The 18,127-nt window shown below is 42.1% G+C and overlaps 1 protein-coding gene across 1 annotated transcript in view; it reads right to left on the reverse strand.

Annotated features, from left to right (window-relative positions):
- Positions 1 to 17,085, reverse strand: part of MAP3K13 (mitogen-activated protein kinase kinase kinase 13) — a 36,790-nt gene extending 19,705 nt beyond the window's left edge. Inside the window, exons 1-2 of the mRNA XM_010287377.1 lie at positions 17,020 to 17,085; positions 3,836 to 4,410 (exon numbers count right to left, since the gene is read on the reverse strand). Of these exons, the coding sequence (XP_010285679.1) occupies positions 3,836 to 4,337 (502 nt within the window). The 5' untranslated portion in view covers positions 4,338 to 4,410; positions 17,020 to 17,085. The remainder of the gene's footprint in view (positions 1 to 3,835; positions 4,411 to 17,019) is intronic.
- Between the last annotated feature and the right edge of the window lie 1,042 nt (positions 17,086 to 18,127).

Raw genomic sequence — 18,127 nt, forward strand, 5'->3', positions numbered from 1 at the left:
AGAGCTTGCGTTTCTAAGGTGATTAAGAACCATTTGAGTAGAATGATGGGAATCTGTTTCCCATGGGGAAGAAATGCAGGAGCAGCCTGGGCCATTGAGTCAATCTATTTGAAGCAAATTTTTGCCGTTTGCCAGCGCTGGCTGCTCGCCAGCATTGGCATTATGACAAGAAGCATCTCTACTTTACAAAAAAACCCACAAACACAAGCACACTTTGTAAAGCACCTTGCTCTCCAGGTCTACACAAAAATGCACACCATGACAATAAACATGTAACTTGTGAAAGGGAAGGTGAAAGCAACTCATGAGGACAGATTCTTAATCCAAAGCAAATGGCTCGGAAGTCTAATGAGCCCATAGAAAACACAAACAAGTCTTTCTATAAAGTGCTAGAGTCCCAATGATCCAAATGAAATAACTGGTAGACGCAAATTAAAGAACTAAGTATATCTCCCTGAAAGCACTCACCAACAGCCTCTAGAAATCAGGGCAAACAACTGGAAAAACAGAGTCAAGAGTGATTTTATGGGTCAAACCCACAATACTTAAACCTCAGATAATCAACTGGCAGCCACCAAACAATACAAAACAAAAGCAAACGCTCCCTGCAGGAATGTGCATTCACCAAGCAGGTAGAGCATTTAACAGCAGCAACTGGCACTGCTCAGTCAAGCAGCAGACTGCTCTGCAGCAACTTCCAGCTGACCAAAGCTCTGCCCAGTGTGGGTCCTCAAGGGAAGCACAGCCACACGCTCCTCTTGATGATCATCTCACATGCCGAGAAGGAAATTCAAGGAGTAATTTCAACAAGATGATGATGTGGAATCATGTAAAAATTGTTCTTATCTCTTCCCCAATTCACCAAGTCACAAGTCAAGCCTTTGCAGACAATATGGACTCAAGTATCAGACATTTGCAAAGGGCATGAAACTTATTTTACTACTTGCAACCACATCACACCACCACCATCGTGTCCTAGTGTTTGGGCAACTTCTGCTCATAGAAAAGGAGCAGTTGCCTGGAGAAGAAGAAGAGCAGGCAAACAGGGATGCCAGTGAATGGCAAAGAGTACTAAGTAGCATCTGCAGGCAACATGGAATGCCCCATGGGTGCAGGTCCAAACTGCACGCCCACCTCAGTTGTTGATTCAACCCAACACAAAGGATTGCTCCTGGATTAGCAACCGAACACTCCTCTGGTTTAAAGCAGTTGTGTCATGACGAGGGGAAAGTTCATTTGCACAGATCTGTGGCACCAGCCCAAAGCTGTAAATAAGCTCCCAGGGGAATGAAAGGCCACTGCAAGCTTCTCTCTATTGCTGGAAGGGCCAGAGACATTTCCTCAGCCTGTCTTCTCCAAACACTTGCACAAACACAAACCTTGCATCGTCTGCACTCTTGCTAAAAGGCAGCAAAAATAAAATCACATACATCAGTTAATGAACTGCTGGCTTGTACATAGCTGATGAAATGCGCACAAAGAAGATTTTTCTGGTGGCAATAAGGAAGAACGAGATCATCTGGAAAACAGAACATGAATGTTCTGGCAAAATCCTCAAGTTTTAGCATGGAGCAGTTTAAAAAGGTTTATCCTTGGATAATAGAACCATAGTACTACCATCAAATCAGCTCCAGAGGAAAAACAAAATTTAAATCTTCTTTTCACTCTCATCCGTGACAGTGATGACATTGAAACTACAGCTAAACCACAAAGGCCATATACAGCAGATCCCAGTTAATCTTCAGCCCTACCACATCTGTAGCCATTTCAAAATTGCCCTTTTAGGAAAGGCCTAATGCCAAGGGAAAACGGCAAAGCATCCATGAATCTATGGCTCTGAACATGCTCATGACACTGAGAGCAGCAAGATAATTCCGTGCGTACAACGGAAGGAGCTCTACACGCACCCCCCAAGCACAACACCACTCTCAGCTGCTCTTTTTCATTAGTTAGCGCTTCAATCTTTTTTATTAGTGACTTTCATACAAAAGAAAGGGTCCCCTGTGGGCCATCAAAGCACATATTAAACTGTGGTCTCCAATGCATCTGCTGTCCCAATTATATGCGAAATACGATCTCTTCTCCTCACAGGTAGCTTTCCTGAAGCTTCCCATCTGAGCTTACAGGCACATGCAAGCACGTGATGGCTCCGCAGCTCTCGGCGATGACAGAAGTCTGACCTGGTGAGATAGCGCTTGTATGGGATAGTCACAGAACTGCTGGAAGCAGCCGATGTAACTCTGCATCTGTGTCCTTTCCTTGGAAAGTTTCAACTTTGCTTAAAAAAACAGCATACAAACCAAAGCAGCATAACCCAGACATACTGACACCATGCCTCCTTTGAACGTTATCTGACTGCTTCAAAGCTCATCTTCCTTCGTAAGGGAGGCTCTCCAGCCAGATGCAGTCTCTTCCAAAACTCACCACATCTGACTCCATGTATTGTGCAATCACCCCAATAGTGCTAAATCCCCAAGGAATTTTCAATCACTTTATTTAGACTCAACCACGTGTGACACACGAGGTTTACAACACGCAGACAGAACCAGCTTTGCCAAAGGATTTCAAAACCAAGTAAACTCTTGCTGGGCACGTAGGTCTGACAGACAAGAGGCTGCTGCTTAGGAAGGCACCTGCCATTCAGTAATGCAGAGGTGCATTTCCCTGCTCACAGTTAAGAACTGGAAACTGTTGACTCTAGGAAGAAGGAGTAAGTTTGTTTCAAGGCAGGTTCACTCAACATGTTATTTAACAGCTCCGTTACCTCATATTAGGAACTGCTCCCCAACCCAACTCTGGGGTTTCCTATGAACCACTCAGGTGGGTTTTCTGACCGCGTATCTTCTAATTTGTCTATGCCAGAAAACCATTTGATTAACACTGAGTCATGATCACAGCGATACAAGAGACTTCTACCCCGCGGTATGCTATGGTGGCCAGGCTGTTTCCATTTTTGATAAGCCATTTCAGCTTATCGAACCATTTCAGCTCCTTAATTCTAATGACAGCTTGTTCTTTTCCCATCTGCCACTTCCCTCCCCCTGTGCTAGGGGAGAAATCAGACACCAAAGGCAGAGCATACTCTGCACTTTAGCTTTCAATAACCCCTAAAGATATATGTATGTGATTGACTGGGACATTACTTATTCCCAAGCTACACATTTTTTTTTATATATATATATTTATACTCACACACACTTATACATTTATACATTTACACTTACACATTTATACATCTAAATGAAAAAGGTATAAACATTAAAGGACATTTTTCTGGAAAGGTAAGTACTGAATGATACTTTAAGGAAAAAAATTACTCCTGAACAAAAAGACATAAAAGTTCACGTAATATGTCCATAGAGAAGCAATACTTCTGACCAATTTGGTGGTCAACTGTAGACAGCCTTCGCATACACATACAAGAGTAGAATTGCCTAGGTCAATGTTTTTCATCTGGCATGATGAAAATACCCATGCCTATGTTTTTGATTTGGCATTAAAACAACTGCAAAAAATTAAGTAGTTGGTACAATGCCTGTGTTCAGCACAGTTCTTTCTGATCCTCACTTACACAAATACTCGGTTCAGATTCAGACCTTGTCACAACGGTCCAAGGCATGGGTCAGAACAGGCAATTGTTTCTGACCCCATCACGAGCTGCCTTTGCTACAGATGACAGCTGTTGGCTGTACAGTGCAGGATTTCTCTTTGCAAACACATAATAGGACTGCACGAGACAAAAATGGTCACATGGAAAGCTGGTGAAAAGCCCTGGATTCCTTCCTCGTCTTCACACATTCCCCCAGAAGCAATAAAGGTTTGCTTCCCTACTTACCTTGCTGCTGCAGTTTGTAGTCTGTGGAGTATGCCTTGCCTATGATGTTCCACACGGGCCTCAGACAACCGAAAAGTCCCTCAAGAAACCCACCACTCCCACTGCCTGATCTGTTGAACTGGACTTTAACATCATCCGCTCCACTGTTGCTCTCTCCATCCATAGTGTTCCTGTTGCCCTGAGGAATGGCTGTTTCAGACTCATCCTGCTCTCGCAGCTGCAGCACGCTGTTCTCAAATTGGTCCCTAGAGTCCTCGCTGATGCTGGTCAGCACCGCTGCAGTGACCGGGCTGCTCATGTTTTCGATGAGGTCTGCCTGCAGCAAGCCCTTCTCACGCACATCCTCTATGAGCTCGGGGGACGGGTGGTTTCCAGTAGGTGCATGTTCATCATGTAACCTACTAAAGTCTTTATCTTCACAGAAAGCTTTGCCAATTGAGTTCGGAGAGGAAGACAAGCTCAGGCGCTCCTGAGTACTGGCCATGATGCCGTGAGTGTGCATCAAGGAGATGGTCTGAGTTGGTACTTAGGGAATTAGTACAACACAATTCAGATGTGACACATGGACCCAGTACCTGAAAGAAGAGGAAAAAGAACAACTTTCAAATTTTTATTTAAGTATTTTCACTACATGCACTTTCACAGAGGCGAGCTGATAATTAACTAGACATTCCAGCCAACTGCTGATACTTGGTAAATAATTACTGCCCTAAAAGAAGCCAATAAATTATTCCAACAGAAACTCCAACACACAGTACTCTCACTAACGTACTGCAGGAATTGCCAGGTAAACAAACACCACATGTTTTAAACAAAAGCATAAAGGTCAAAACCATGAAAGACTCTTTGCAGCAAAGAGCTGTTTCTTCACGGTTACTATAGCGTTTATCAGACTGAAGCTGTCCCCCAGGTGTTTCCCAGCTCAGGTGTGGTTTGAGTCCAGTCACTCTTTCTGGGTCTGGCACGGCCCACAAGCTCAGGATTCCTCTGCAAACCCTTGAGACGAGGCATTAGAGAAGCAAAGCACAGTGATACAGGTACCTTGAGGGATGGTTTGTAGCTGCTCCCTCAGAGCCCCACCTAGTTATGACCATCCTGGTCCTTAGTTTAATCCTTTCAAGTTCAATGAAGCAAGATGATTTTACATTCTCTAACCGCATACATGTCACCCTCATAAAGAACCAAGAATTAGAGAACTTCACAGGAACGGTATACCCTCCTCTCTGATCTCCCTCCTTCCAGCCTGAAGAACACCTCTTCCCATTGCTCTGCTTTCCCCCCGCACGAAGTTCCCGGCAGGTTGCACAGAAATTCAGTGCTGGTGTCCCTTTTTAAAAGTCTCCCCCATCTCTCTCCTCTCGCTACGTGCTCCACTGCAGCGTAGTGCCACCTTTCTACAGAGCCATGCTGACAGCTGAGGGTCGCGCTGCGATCGCTGCGCACTGCCAAAGCACTTTTCTGGGGTAGAGCCACTTCTGAAACACGAGTCTCTAACTTGGCGCCAGAAGTAATTAAGCGGATTCAGCCTGTAACACAGAACAAAGTCCAATTTTAAATTCCATACGAAGTCGAGAGGGGAGAAAAAATGTCCGTAACAGAAACTATTTTGTTAAAAAGTAAGACTCTGTGTGCAAAGTCCCAGGCTCTGCAAACAGCCACTGAAAGGAAGAAAGAGGTGGCCAGGTAGCACGCAGCCAATGGAAAGGGAACAGCTCAGTCCCAGAACTTCTCGAGATGAGGTCATTGCAGAGATGAGAGATAAGACCTTCAGCCTCGTGTATGAAAAGTTCATGCCCTGGGATTCAGTCCCTCTGCAACAGCAGAAGCAGCACATGGGAGCAGCCAGGAGCCTGTTCTACGTTCCCATATTTCTGCCTGATCACATGGGATATTCATAAAAGATTTATTAGAAGAACATCATTTAGGCTGCAAACTTTGTTCTTCAAAAGAAAGCAAAATGAGTGAGGCAAAAATTGCAGCACAGTCCATACTAGTAAAAGAGCTGAATTAGACTTGTACGGAAAGCTTGAAGGTTGGTTACTCCTCACCTACCTGTGACCAGCATTACAGTGACTCACTTCCCAGTGTGGGAAGGTGTAGGGTAACTGCACTAGTATGGTTACTACTAGTAGTTGTTATATGATCCCAGATTTTGTTGTCGATATAAAGAAGAAAAAAATTTCAGACCTGAACAGAATTTCAGAAAAATACCAAAACAACTCCCAGTCAGCACTCCCAGGCACTGCCCCTGCTTATCTCCAAAAGTCTGAGAGACAAGTGATTCCTTAAGCAAAAGCAAAATGTGACCAGTGCTCCTGCAGAGGAATCCGCTTTCCATAATACAGCAAATTAAGCAAAGTAAATAAAACGTCAGTCAGCTTCCACTGCAAGAAACCCTAGAGTACGAGCCAAAAGAAGAATGTGGGGTAACAGCATCCCAAAAGTATCTCAAATTTAAACAATGGGAAGTGCATTAAGGATTAAATCAGACCTGAAGGATAACATTGTTTTGCTGTTACACAGCTCTCAAAATACACTGTCTAATAAAGGCTAGGATTTTGCTTTTACCTTTTCATGTAGTTTTCTGACTTGACTTTCTAACTTTCATGTAGTTTTCTGACTTGACAATGTACGATCCTGCAAGATTTCACAGAGAAAGAACAGCTTTTCCTATACATATTTCATATTTCCCTAGTTTCTAAATGGATCATCAGCATCGTATGCGACTCCTGCTCCCCCATGCATTTCTCAGTATTGCTTGGAAAGCGAAGCCACTCTCTTCCATCCTGCTCTGAAGCACCACAAAATATATATACACACATATACTAGGCTGCCCTGATCCTCAGCTCACTTCTGGTCTGATATTATTTGCCCTACAGACACCTGCAGCCTCCCACCGAGATCGGGGCAGACAGTGCAAGTGTACACAGAGAATCCCGTTGCTTGATCTCAACAAAAAGACAAAGATGAGGCAAGTCACGTGCATTTTCTGTGCTGTATAGTAGGTTGATCACAGAATCACAGGCATATTGGCTGGAAGTTATCAGGTTCAACCTCCCTCCTACCTGCAGCAGGGCTATCACACCACAGCTCAGCCACGGCTACGATAACCCAGCCAAGAACAAACCCGCAGATTCGGGGACATCAGGTCTGTTTTACCAGAACAAATTGCCTTCTCCAAGACTTAGCTGTTTCAAAAAAAAAAAAAAAAAAAGCCTTTAAGCACAGTGCTCTGCCATCTTATATGCTTCATGGGGAGAGGAGGCATGCAGAAGTTGCAAAATTATTTTCAAACTGGCATGATATAGCCTTATTTAGGTACTTATATAAGCAGCCTGATTTTTCAGAGGTATAGTGAACTCATTGTTTGGAGAGCATGAGATAGCATCATTTATTTTACAACAACTCTGTATCAAGCCAACTTGAAGTAAAGTGGTTCAGATACACTGGTGGGAGGTAGAAGGGTTTCTGCCACAATGCATCAATGCTGACTTGTTGGGGAAACTAATTTTTTAAATTATCTTATATTACAGTAAATTCTGCAATGTGCAACCTCTTTCCGTAGCAAAATTTGATTTAACAGAGACAAATTGGGTTGTCTTCAACCTTGCCATCTCTTCTAACAAAGGACGAAGAGCATTTTTCCAGCTTTATCGTCATGCCTCCCCTATCCTTTTGGTCAGAGTATCAGAGATATGGCTGAGATTGTTCCTGTTGAACTCTTCCCAGTAAAAGAAATCTTAGTTTCACTCAATGGACAGAAAAATGTTTTCTTTAAAGTTCAAAGTTTCATTATATATAACCTGTTTGCCATTTGGGATGTTTATGATCTGTATGTGCCTCCTCAACTTTTACAGTGAGGAGCATAGTCAAGCAGGGTTCTGTTTCTATCTTAGCGATGCTTCTGCTGCAGCACTCTTCGAGTTCAAAAGTTGAAAGCTCTGTGTGTGTAGGATTGTGTGCATATTTAAGATACTCACATGTCGTGAAGTGTTCTGCAAAAGCAGACATCAAGGAAGACCCTCTGATCTGAACTATTTTGATGGGTTCATGCGCTCTGCAGCTAACATTTATTTTATGTCTATCAGGAAATTTGAGGCTCAGTGTAATTTTCTACAATCACAACTTCCTGTAAATGATTCCATTTCCAGGCGAAGTATTTTCCCAGGCAAAATCCCACCGTGCCCAGACAAAAGAAGCACAAAGTACACCTCTTCCAGGAAGAGTGAGACTGCATCTCAACATGTCAGACAGCCCAAACTGCAGGTTAAAATTATTAGAAAACTGACAATTTACCCAAATCAGCACCAGAGCGGGTGAATCAGTTATCACAAGGCATGCTTTCACGTTGCCTGATACCGCGTCTGCTCCTGGAACCATTCGTCTAGTAAGTGTTCTCACACACACAGAGCAACCAAAGCACGCGGCTGCCTATACAAGCCCAATATTGATAAGAGTGTCAAAGCAACGGTCAGGTTTGAAGACGTGACAGAGTTAAATGCCTTGCATCGACCATAAGGAAAGTTTCTCCTTTAAAGAGCTGTGTTAAAAACAGAGTAGCAAATCACAATTCCAGATACAGCACAAAACCAAGATGTTAGTACACTGTAAAGGTTGCGTAAGTACAAAGCAGTCGCCACTCAGTTTCCTAACAGCACAAATGTCTAGTAATATAGTTTCCTTGAAGCATTATTTCTTATATTACCCAGTCAAGCACATTCTATGCTTGCACTTCCAATATACAAAGGAAATAAAAGCAACTGTCTGATCCACATTTAAGGACTGAAAAAAGAGCAGCTGGCAGAGACTACCCAGCTGATACATGGAAAATATCAGGGACAAGAGATTCCTGTCCATATCACTACTTACCTTCAAGCCCTGGCGTTCCCTTGCTTTTTCCTGGTACTCAGTGTGATCTCCTTCTGGCTACATTAGGAACAGCAAGGTAACTACACCCTTCTGCATTGATAACATGACTGCGATTTATGTTTGTATCACCTCAAGACTAGTGCAATACTCCTGGCTTGGGACAATACTTTAAAATGTTCTATTATCTAACAAAACCGCAAAAAGCATGCTTATAAAGTATGTTATCTCACTACACATATCTTGCAGCTGAACTCTGCTGCCCCTTGTGATTATCTCTTGATTTCTACAGGCAATTTTTACAACAGGTTGATACCCAGTCCTCTCCCACCTCTTGACCTTCCACACTGTACAACTTTAGCCCGAGAAAGAACTGAGAGTTGCCGAGTCGGCAAGTACCAGAGTTTAGCTGTCACTTCTGACCTTTGGCTTTTGAAATCACATTATTTGATTTCACAGGATTCCAAGAAACTTTTTCTCTTCCTGCTCTCTTGGTGAGGAAAGTGCTGTATGAGTGGATCAGATACTCCTCTTATGCTGCACTTCTATGGCTTTACATTACTTGGAATATATGCTTGTGTTTTGCATGGTTGTTTTGAACACAAACTGTAATAGCAGATTTGTTAATAGAGAATGAGTTATACATCATCAAAATGCAACCTCTTTGTTTTCAGGGCTTTTGTTTTTGTTTTGGGTTTTTTTTTCTGAGAGGGGAAGGAATTGCAAACAAACATATCCTGAAGCTTCACCCAGAATTGCTCTGCCTTCCTCTGCCTTCACTTGGTAAAAAAAAAAAAAAAAAAAAAGCTCTATTTTGTTAGGTTTTCAAAAAAGCAACTACACTATTAAGCTAGCCCATATTAACTCAGTGCAGTCCAGCCCATGCGAGGGGCAAATCTTCAGGGTAACTTCGGAGAAGCCCAAGGCAAAAGCTTGGGGTTTTTTAGGCAATCAATCTCTTTCTCGAGACACACTGCTCCTTCAAGGAAAGTTGCTTCTTCCACATCACAACATACATCCCACCTCACACCTGCATCAATGCTCAGCCATGATCCAGACTTATTTTTAAATATCACACTTATAACGTTGCCAAAATGTAATTAATCTCTGATAAACCAGTTGAAAATTCTTCATCTGACCCACCTGAGATTTTCTGACTGCCACTAAAACAGCTCTGAACACATTTATGCATGTACTCTAACTTACTCCACAAGAAAACAGCAGATTTATCTGGGAAAACCAAAGTGTTGTAACACGCTCTTTTCCCATGCTTACCCTGTTCTTTCTGGTTGTCAGATAAATATTATACTACTTCTGTATCTACTGCAGAATACTGATTGGAATATACACTTTTACCTCCTTTCTCCAGTAAACACTCAGATGCCACCTCAACATAAGACAACTAACTTTTTCAGACACCATAACAATTTCCTGAGCTATGTGGTAGCAATTGCTTAGGGTTCACAACTATCATGATCATTCTAAGATGTTAACAGACTATTTTAACACAGCCACAGGCATTAAGCACGTGAGACCACAGACGTGTAACTATGTCCATATTATCACAACAGAAGCCTGAATTCATGTGTCTGCTGAGTTAGCCTTTATTCAATATATTCAGTCTACTCTAAAACAGGGAAGCACCATCTTTGGCAAAGTGATTTTACAGTTGTAATATACTTTTGTCTGTCACTGTATCTGTGAGAAAGAGAACTCTGTCCAGCTTTCTGGTCTGAACCCTTTCTGACAATGACAAAAATAGTACAGTAATACAGGCCAAGAAATAGTCATAATGGCTGAATTCAAGCTCTGTGTATAGAGCCAGCTGGAGGTTTGCTGGGCACCTTTTACATTCCAACTATGCCTGCCAGAGCAGAAATAAGTGGCACCTAGACTGCAGCATAAGAAGAACCCATACCACACCAGAATGACAGGTTCATCTCTCCCCATTTCCTGCCTCCAAAACCCAAGAAAAGGATCTGCAGACAGCAAAACCTCCCAGGGCAGTCCCACCCAGTTCCCCACCATCTGCAGCTCACTGACTTTCTCCATCAGCAGCACACAGTGGCATTATTCTATTCTATAGCCCACAACTATTTTTTTCCTGTGCAAACGTGGCAAAGAATTTTTTTAAGCAGAACACTCTGGCAACCACTATGCTGTGGCAAGGAGTTTTGTAGCTTAGCGGTATGTTGCATAAGGCAACACCAACTATTTCTATATATAGACTATATAAATAGATATATATTTAAAAGATGTATATAAAAATACATTATAAAATATAAAAAAATACATTCTTTGCTTTGCATCTCTCATCTAATTCCTTTCTTCAAACAACCAGTTCAATGACACCTGAACCCTCTTCATCTTCTTAAAGCCAGCTGTGATTTTATGAACTATCTCACTCTCCCCTCTGACATCTTTTTTCAAGTCTAAAAATTCCCACACTACCTACTAGTTCACCCTGTGGAAGTTGTTCTCTATCACTGAACACCTCTCTACATCTTTTCCATTTATCCTGTATCACCTTAGAAATGGGGGAGTAGGATCACAGACAGAATATCCCCGATATGTGGGCACAACCACAGAAATGTACAAAGGCATTATGATCATTTTTGTTCTTCATTTCTTTCCTAACTTTTGCTACCTGACATCTAAGCATGCTTCAGGACACTGAGCTATCCATAGGTCTCTTACAACCTTAAGATCTCATTCTTGAGCAGTAAAAGATAGTTCAGAGCCTAATTATTAGGTACCAGATGTTAAGATTAAGATGTATTTAATCAACACTAAATTTGACTGACATTTTATCACCCAAGTTCATGACAGCCTTCCAGTACCCTCTGCAACTGGCTTACATCTTTATTATCCTGAATAACTTACTTCCGTAGTCTAGCAGCCTAAAAGCTCTTGCTTCAGCATATTTCTAAATGATCTGCGTAAGGAAAGAAAAGGTGGAAAGAGTATGAGTACTGCAATCTCCAAAGCAGAGCCATATGACAACTCCCTTTAGAGAAAAATGGTTCAACATTACTGTCTACTTACCTCTTCTCTTATTTTATACCATCTAACTAATCATTTGTCTGCAGGAGGGGTGTCCCTGTTATTTTACAGGTGTTTAGTTTCTTTAAGAGTAAGTATTCTTGCCAAAATCCCAACAGATTGTATCACCCAGATCCCCTCACATGCTCTTGACCCCTCCAAAGAAATTCAATAGATTCCCAAGGCGTTAATTTACCTTAAAAGAATGGTGTTGACTCTTATCCCCACATGAAATTTGTGCATCTGCCTCGGCATAGGAATGAATTTCTACCTCCACAAACACTAGACAACTAGGAACTCCTTCAACATAAGGTCACAAATTTGGGGGGTGGGGGGGTGGAGAAGGAGTGCTCGATTTGGAAAAAGAAATCAAGCATACACTTCTTTTTTTGGCATGAGGAACATACAAAAAAAAAAAGAAAAAAAAGCATCTTTGCAAACAAGGCAAAGAGCCAATCCACCCTCCCTTGTACTCAGGGAGACCTCTCCAGCCGATTGTGCTGAAGGCGAGATTGATTCCTGCTTCACCTGCTAGCCAGCTTTGCAAAGCGCAGTTTGTGAAATAAGCAGCTTACATAACTGCGTATTTTCAGCATTACATACATAAATGCTTCCTCTATCCTGTGTAAGGTATTTTTGGATCTGCTAAAATGCTACTGCCTTCTTCCAGGGCTTTGCATTCTTCTGCTCAGAAATTGCATAATATGATGCCATAGGAAATAAGTGATGTTGCATAATGATTCTTACATTCACTGCAGGATTTTGGTACTACATCTTTCCATTGCAAAGCAGCCCTTCTCTGTGTTTCTGAATTGAGGACCTCGTTTTTTGATGAAAGGAGAATCTATCAGCCACCTGCCTTTGAGGGTAACAAACCAAACACCATCTTGTACCATACTGTTAAAAGAACTTCACAAAAATCAGTTTTAACTTTCTATGCCCATTTGCTACTTCCGTTTTAACTCACCCTGGTTGTTCTCGTGTCTTGAGCTACATGCGTACATTAAACACCAGAAGTTTCATATACAATGTTCTAACGTCTAATTGACCATTGATATTCTCTATCACAGGCTCATCAATACTACTGTAAAACATTTAGCTGGTGTAAAAGACAGACTAAATGCTGATTAGCCTCTTATACTCCTGAATTACTACTGGAAACTGTCTTAGATCAAAATTTAGCAATGTCCTTAAGTTACACTCTTCTCTTTCATCTTTCCATCTGTCTTCATAGTATGAAACAACTTTTAAAACCCAATTAGAGACTTCAGGCTCTTCTCTACTCCTCTCCTCAACCTTCAGAATTCTGCACTTTTTTCTTAACTCATTAAAGATCCATGTTACATTACCAAATAACAATAACAGATTAAAGGATTAAATTCAAATATTTTACAACTACAAACACCAGGAAAATCTCAAAGTTAAGTTTACAGACACCTTACAGCCTCTTTGACATAGCCACATGGAGCCATTAAAACATTCTGGTACTACTAATGAACAGTACCTTATAATTTCCCCCAGTTACAGAACTGAAAGATCGTATTTTCGTCCAAGGAGTAGCGTTAAGATTAATTAATGTCTGAAAGATCTTTGAGGATGAAGATAAATCTCAAAGTGCTATTTTCAGGAATCCAGTGAATGAATCAAACTCACTTTAATTCATGTGAGGCATCAGACTGGTCTCAGGTAAATTCATTCACACCCTAGGTTCGTAGTTCTTGTAGTAGATATGAATTATTCAATATTTGCAAAGCACATTTGACATATAAAAGCTTCTCAGCACTAACAGCTTACATGCTTCATACTCAGTATTAAAGTAACTAAAACACTACTCATGAAAGTAAAAAAATCACTCGGGTACATGCAAAGCTCTGGCCTCTATCAACACTACACCAGGTACCAGAGTGTCTACACCTGATGGGGAGGGGACACTTGAAACCTAGCTGGCAGATCTCTCAGATGAGAAATGACAGTAGTAGTTAAGTTGTATTTAGTAAGCACCATAACACTTCCATGAGCAAAGAGGATTACTCCTTGATAGAGAAGCAAGCACAAAGACTTGCTCAGGAGCCTCTATTAAGCCTGTATTAGCGACACAGCATAAGGGGTTGGAGCAACATCCGAGAGGTGTGATCCCATTCCTAGGCCACTAGAGCTTTACGTGATGGTAACGCGATCAAGACAGCACACACAACGCACACTCACGGACTGAAGAACAGCAGAGGAGCCTCCAGAGGCCTGACATGACATGTGCCATCTAACACCCTGCAGAGACCTTCCAAAGGAGGACTCGGCCCCTTGGTTCATCGCTACTAGATCATTTTTTGGCTACAGTTGATAAACCAGTATTTGAGAATCTCTTTAGGCACATAAGGACAGTGAGGTTAGGATTTTCTGTGTTTCAGCAGAGAAGTCACAGCTGTACAGCTGCATTACTGGTTTTGGTGTCCTCCAGAAGGTAACAGAGCAATGGGCTGGGGACAAGAAAGGACAAACATCCTAGGAATGAAGAAAATGTCCACACAGAAAGACCTCCATTCCTCAAGCCCACTGTGCTGGAAAAAGTCCAGCCTCCGACCCACATGCCGCCAGGACTTTCTCCTTCCTTCCCTTACAGCACCTCTCATGCTGAGCTAGCGACTGCTCCAGAAGAAACAGCACAAACAATTACAGGTTCACCGGAGGATTATAAAACCCACGTACTTTACACAGAAAAATCTATTCTTCACCCTGGCCTACACCCAACTGTTGCTAATACCTTTGAACCCACTCCAACGACCAACGTTTCGGTTGAAGTTGTAAACAGGGAAAAATGCACATTGAGTATTTATAGGGGTGGGAGTAAGTACACACAGTGTTTCTGCTCCCAGCCCACCTCAGTATTTCTGCCGCAGCTGCCAACTTGCCATTCAATCCAAAGTAGTATGTGTTTTAGGTGAATTATTTACTCCTCCCTCCGCGAGACATGAGAGTGATTTGCTGTAATGTCACAAAACAAGCAGCCTACAAAAGACAATGCACGGGACATATTTGCCAAGGAGGGATAAAAATAAAAGTCCCATAAGCTGGCCAGAGCTTGCTGAAGTGCCAGACTCCTGAGAGCTTCAGCCTCTTCTGCAGATGGAGCAGTAACATTTGCCTCAGTTGACTCATTTTGATTCAGTTATGGCCGAGAAGCTCACTGGAAGTTGTAAAAGCAGTAAGTCTGCTGCTGTCTTCCTCCAAACACGGGACCTTGGGTGAGAGCTTGGCTAAAATGCTCCTTGCATGGCAAGGTTCGGGTGCCTTCTCCCGCCTGCCCCGGCCCCAAGGACCAGAGCTGAAGAGGAACCTGCACTGATTTTGAATCTCTTCACACGATCGATGTCAGGCTTCTTTGATTTTTATATATAAAAGCTGTATTTAAAAACTCTGCCATTTTGAGAAGTCCTACTATTTGAAATCCACTCCTCTCGACTGCACAAAGCCTGGAACGGGTACCAGATATGAACAACTCCAGTCTAAGCAGTCACCATCTCACATTTGCTGTAAAAAAAGTCGTAACAAAACAGGAAATACTGTAAAACCTTTCTTATTCTGCCACTGCTTAGAGCAGAGACATATTTTAATAACAACTAATTGTAAAACAGCTTACCTATAAAGAGATTTTCAAATAAATCATTACTCAATTTTCTGATCCACTGGCGATAAGCCACTTACCAAATCTTTGCAATAGGAGACAAAAGAGAATGGTTAAAAATGAATCAGAAGAAAAAAAAAAAAAAAAACAAAACCCCACATTTTTAAACTCAAGTTCATGTACAGCTGAGAAGCAGTAAGAGTCTGTGCAAGAAGTTATTTGCTAATTCCAGGCGCAGGGGTCAAAATGAATGCCAGCTATAAATTTAACTATCGGGCAGCAGGGGACAAAGACAAATCTGAATGATAGGAGCATTCTAGATCAAAGAATCAGACTGGAGGCCCAAAACACAGGAAAGAAAACTAATGTTAAAGCAAAACAAACAAAAACCCCCACTATATCAAAAGCACGATTTATTTGTTTTTCACAGCCGAAGTCTGTTACAGAGCAGAGGTTCAAAGAGTTGTCTCTCTCTAGAAACAAAAAACCCATACATTTAGGGACACAACAAAAAGGATACTAACAAGAACTTTTAAACCAATGACAACTTTAACCTCTGCATTCTAGGATATCCCAAGATGTCTGTGGCTACACACACAGCAGTTACCGTGAAAAGTGCCCACATTTGTGAGTCAGACCGGCTGAATCGCTCCCTCATTTCACTCATCCATTTGGTTTTCATTTTAAATATTTTCATCTTTTCTCCCTCAAAATTATCGAAAGATGTTCCTGCAGTTTCTTATATTGAACAGACTGCCTATTGATAAAATCAGTACATCCAAACATGGGCCTGATGTCATCTTTCTCCAGATGAAGCTAAAATACCCAATTTTTCATTTACTTGAGAGAGACATGTGGTTTGATATGATTAAGCTATTGCAGTACCTCAGCCAACCCCCCACCCCCCCAGAAAAAAACAAGATAAAGAGCAGCTCTGCTCATTTCATTGGGAGAAAGCATGACATCATGCCCCATTCAGGTAAGCAAGAATATGACAAATCTTGCCCCAGTGAACAGTATCATTAACTGCAATGGTACTCCCAGCCTCCTCATCTATTAGGAAAATGAGGGGTAAAAATCATGTGTTCAGCACAACAGAGACAGCTCAGACTGCTATTTTCAATAATAAAGGAACAAATTCCTACCCGGCTGATAGAAAGAAAAGCACATCTCTTCTTCATCTCAAAAATAAAATGAAATTATTTATTACTGAACACAACAGAGGAATTGTTTGATTAGCCCACAAGGAAAAAAAACAGTACAATTGCCTAGAAGGCAAAAAATACAATTCTGCTTCTTTATACTATCTCTAGTAATTCTTATGTCATTCCCTGTGTATTCCATACATATCCATTCTCCATTGCCATTCCCTTCCCCTTTAAAAGGGGGGCACAAGAAGATAACGTGCAAAATTGCAACTGAAAAATGTCTAGCACACCGACAAGCAAAAGGACAGGCCAGCTATCAGATTTACATGCAGTGATGGATAAATTAAGGTTTCACATTTCCTCTCAGCATCATTTTTTCAGCCCTTTCACATCACAAATGCAACATCCATCTGTCCTTCTGAAATAAATGGCGAAAGGGTAACACTGACCATTAAACACACACACAGACACACACGCTTCAGAAAAGGTATTTTCATCTAAATACTTACAAGGATTAAGATTTCCTATGTGATGCTCCATTTTCTTGTTTTAAAAAGATGGAAGGCAAAAAAAAAAAAGGAAGTGTTGCAAAATAAAAGGAAATTCCACCCACACAATCCTGCAGCCTGCTGCAAAGAAGCACAGAAGCGTGCTGACGTCACGGATTCATGAATGGATGTAAATCGGGCTCTTTCGAGATTCGGCGGCGCTGGCTGGGGCTGCGCACCGCGAGAGGGAGAGGGGAGCAGGGGGGCAGCCAATCCACGCAGGCACCGCCGGCCGCCTTCTGCCAGCAAAAATCTGGGCACCAAACAGCCCGAGCCCACCGCCGAGCCGCCCCGGAACGCGGGGCTCCCCCGCCAGTTGGGAGGGCTGCGCACCTCCGTACTACGTGTGCGAGCCGGGGGAGAGGACGCTGAAAACAATTTGTTCGTAACTGAAGTGAAGCTGTTGGGTAAAATGGCATCACTGCTGCCATTCCGCGGAGAGGACCAGGCGAGGACATCCTCTAATGCCTTCAAGTCATTGCTCTGGCGAGTTTCTGCCCCTCCGTGCAGCTTGGATAACAACAGCGTATCGAATAACAGCCATCTGTTATGTGAATCAAATGTATTTAGTAATCAGAAAAGGAGTTTATCATCTCTCTGGCTTCTTTCAGGATTACAAACCCTGGGTATTATTATTAAAATAACTAAATATAAGCATGTACTGGAAGGAAGCTGCAGGGAGAACAATAGGAGGCTTGTATTTGATTAGTGATGCAAAAGCACCAACAAAATAAAAATAGGAGCACTAACAAAATCACGCATTCAGCTCTCAAACATTCCCAACAGCGGGCGGACAAGCTCACAACATCAGAAACATTCAGAAACAAAAATCGGAGAACACAGTTTCACACTTGCGGCTATGTAACGATCGGTGGGCGCAACATCCATGTATCACAGCCTACCAGCCATTTTCATTTCATTTTCAATTCCGTGCCAATGAATATACTTAATTCTGCTTACCAGATGCAAGGGCGCAGGGTGTCATTTTGAATGCCCAAATAGATGGCAATGACCTGGTGTCCTGGCTATGATTAACCTAGATCTGGACAGGGGAAGAGCACAAGTTTTG

This window comes from Phaethon lepturus, unplaced genomic scaffold, assembly GCF_000687285.1.
Source record: "Phaethon lepturus isolate BGI_N335 unplaced genomic scaffold, ASM68728v1 scaffold24885, whole genome shotgun sequence".
NCBI classification, from domain to species: domain Eukaryota; kingdom Metazoa; phylum Chordata; class Aves; order Phaethontiformes; family Phaethontidae; genus Phaethon; species Phaethon lepturus.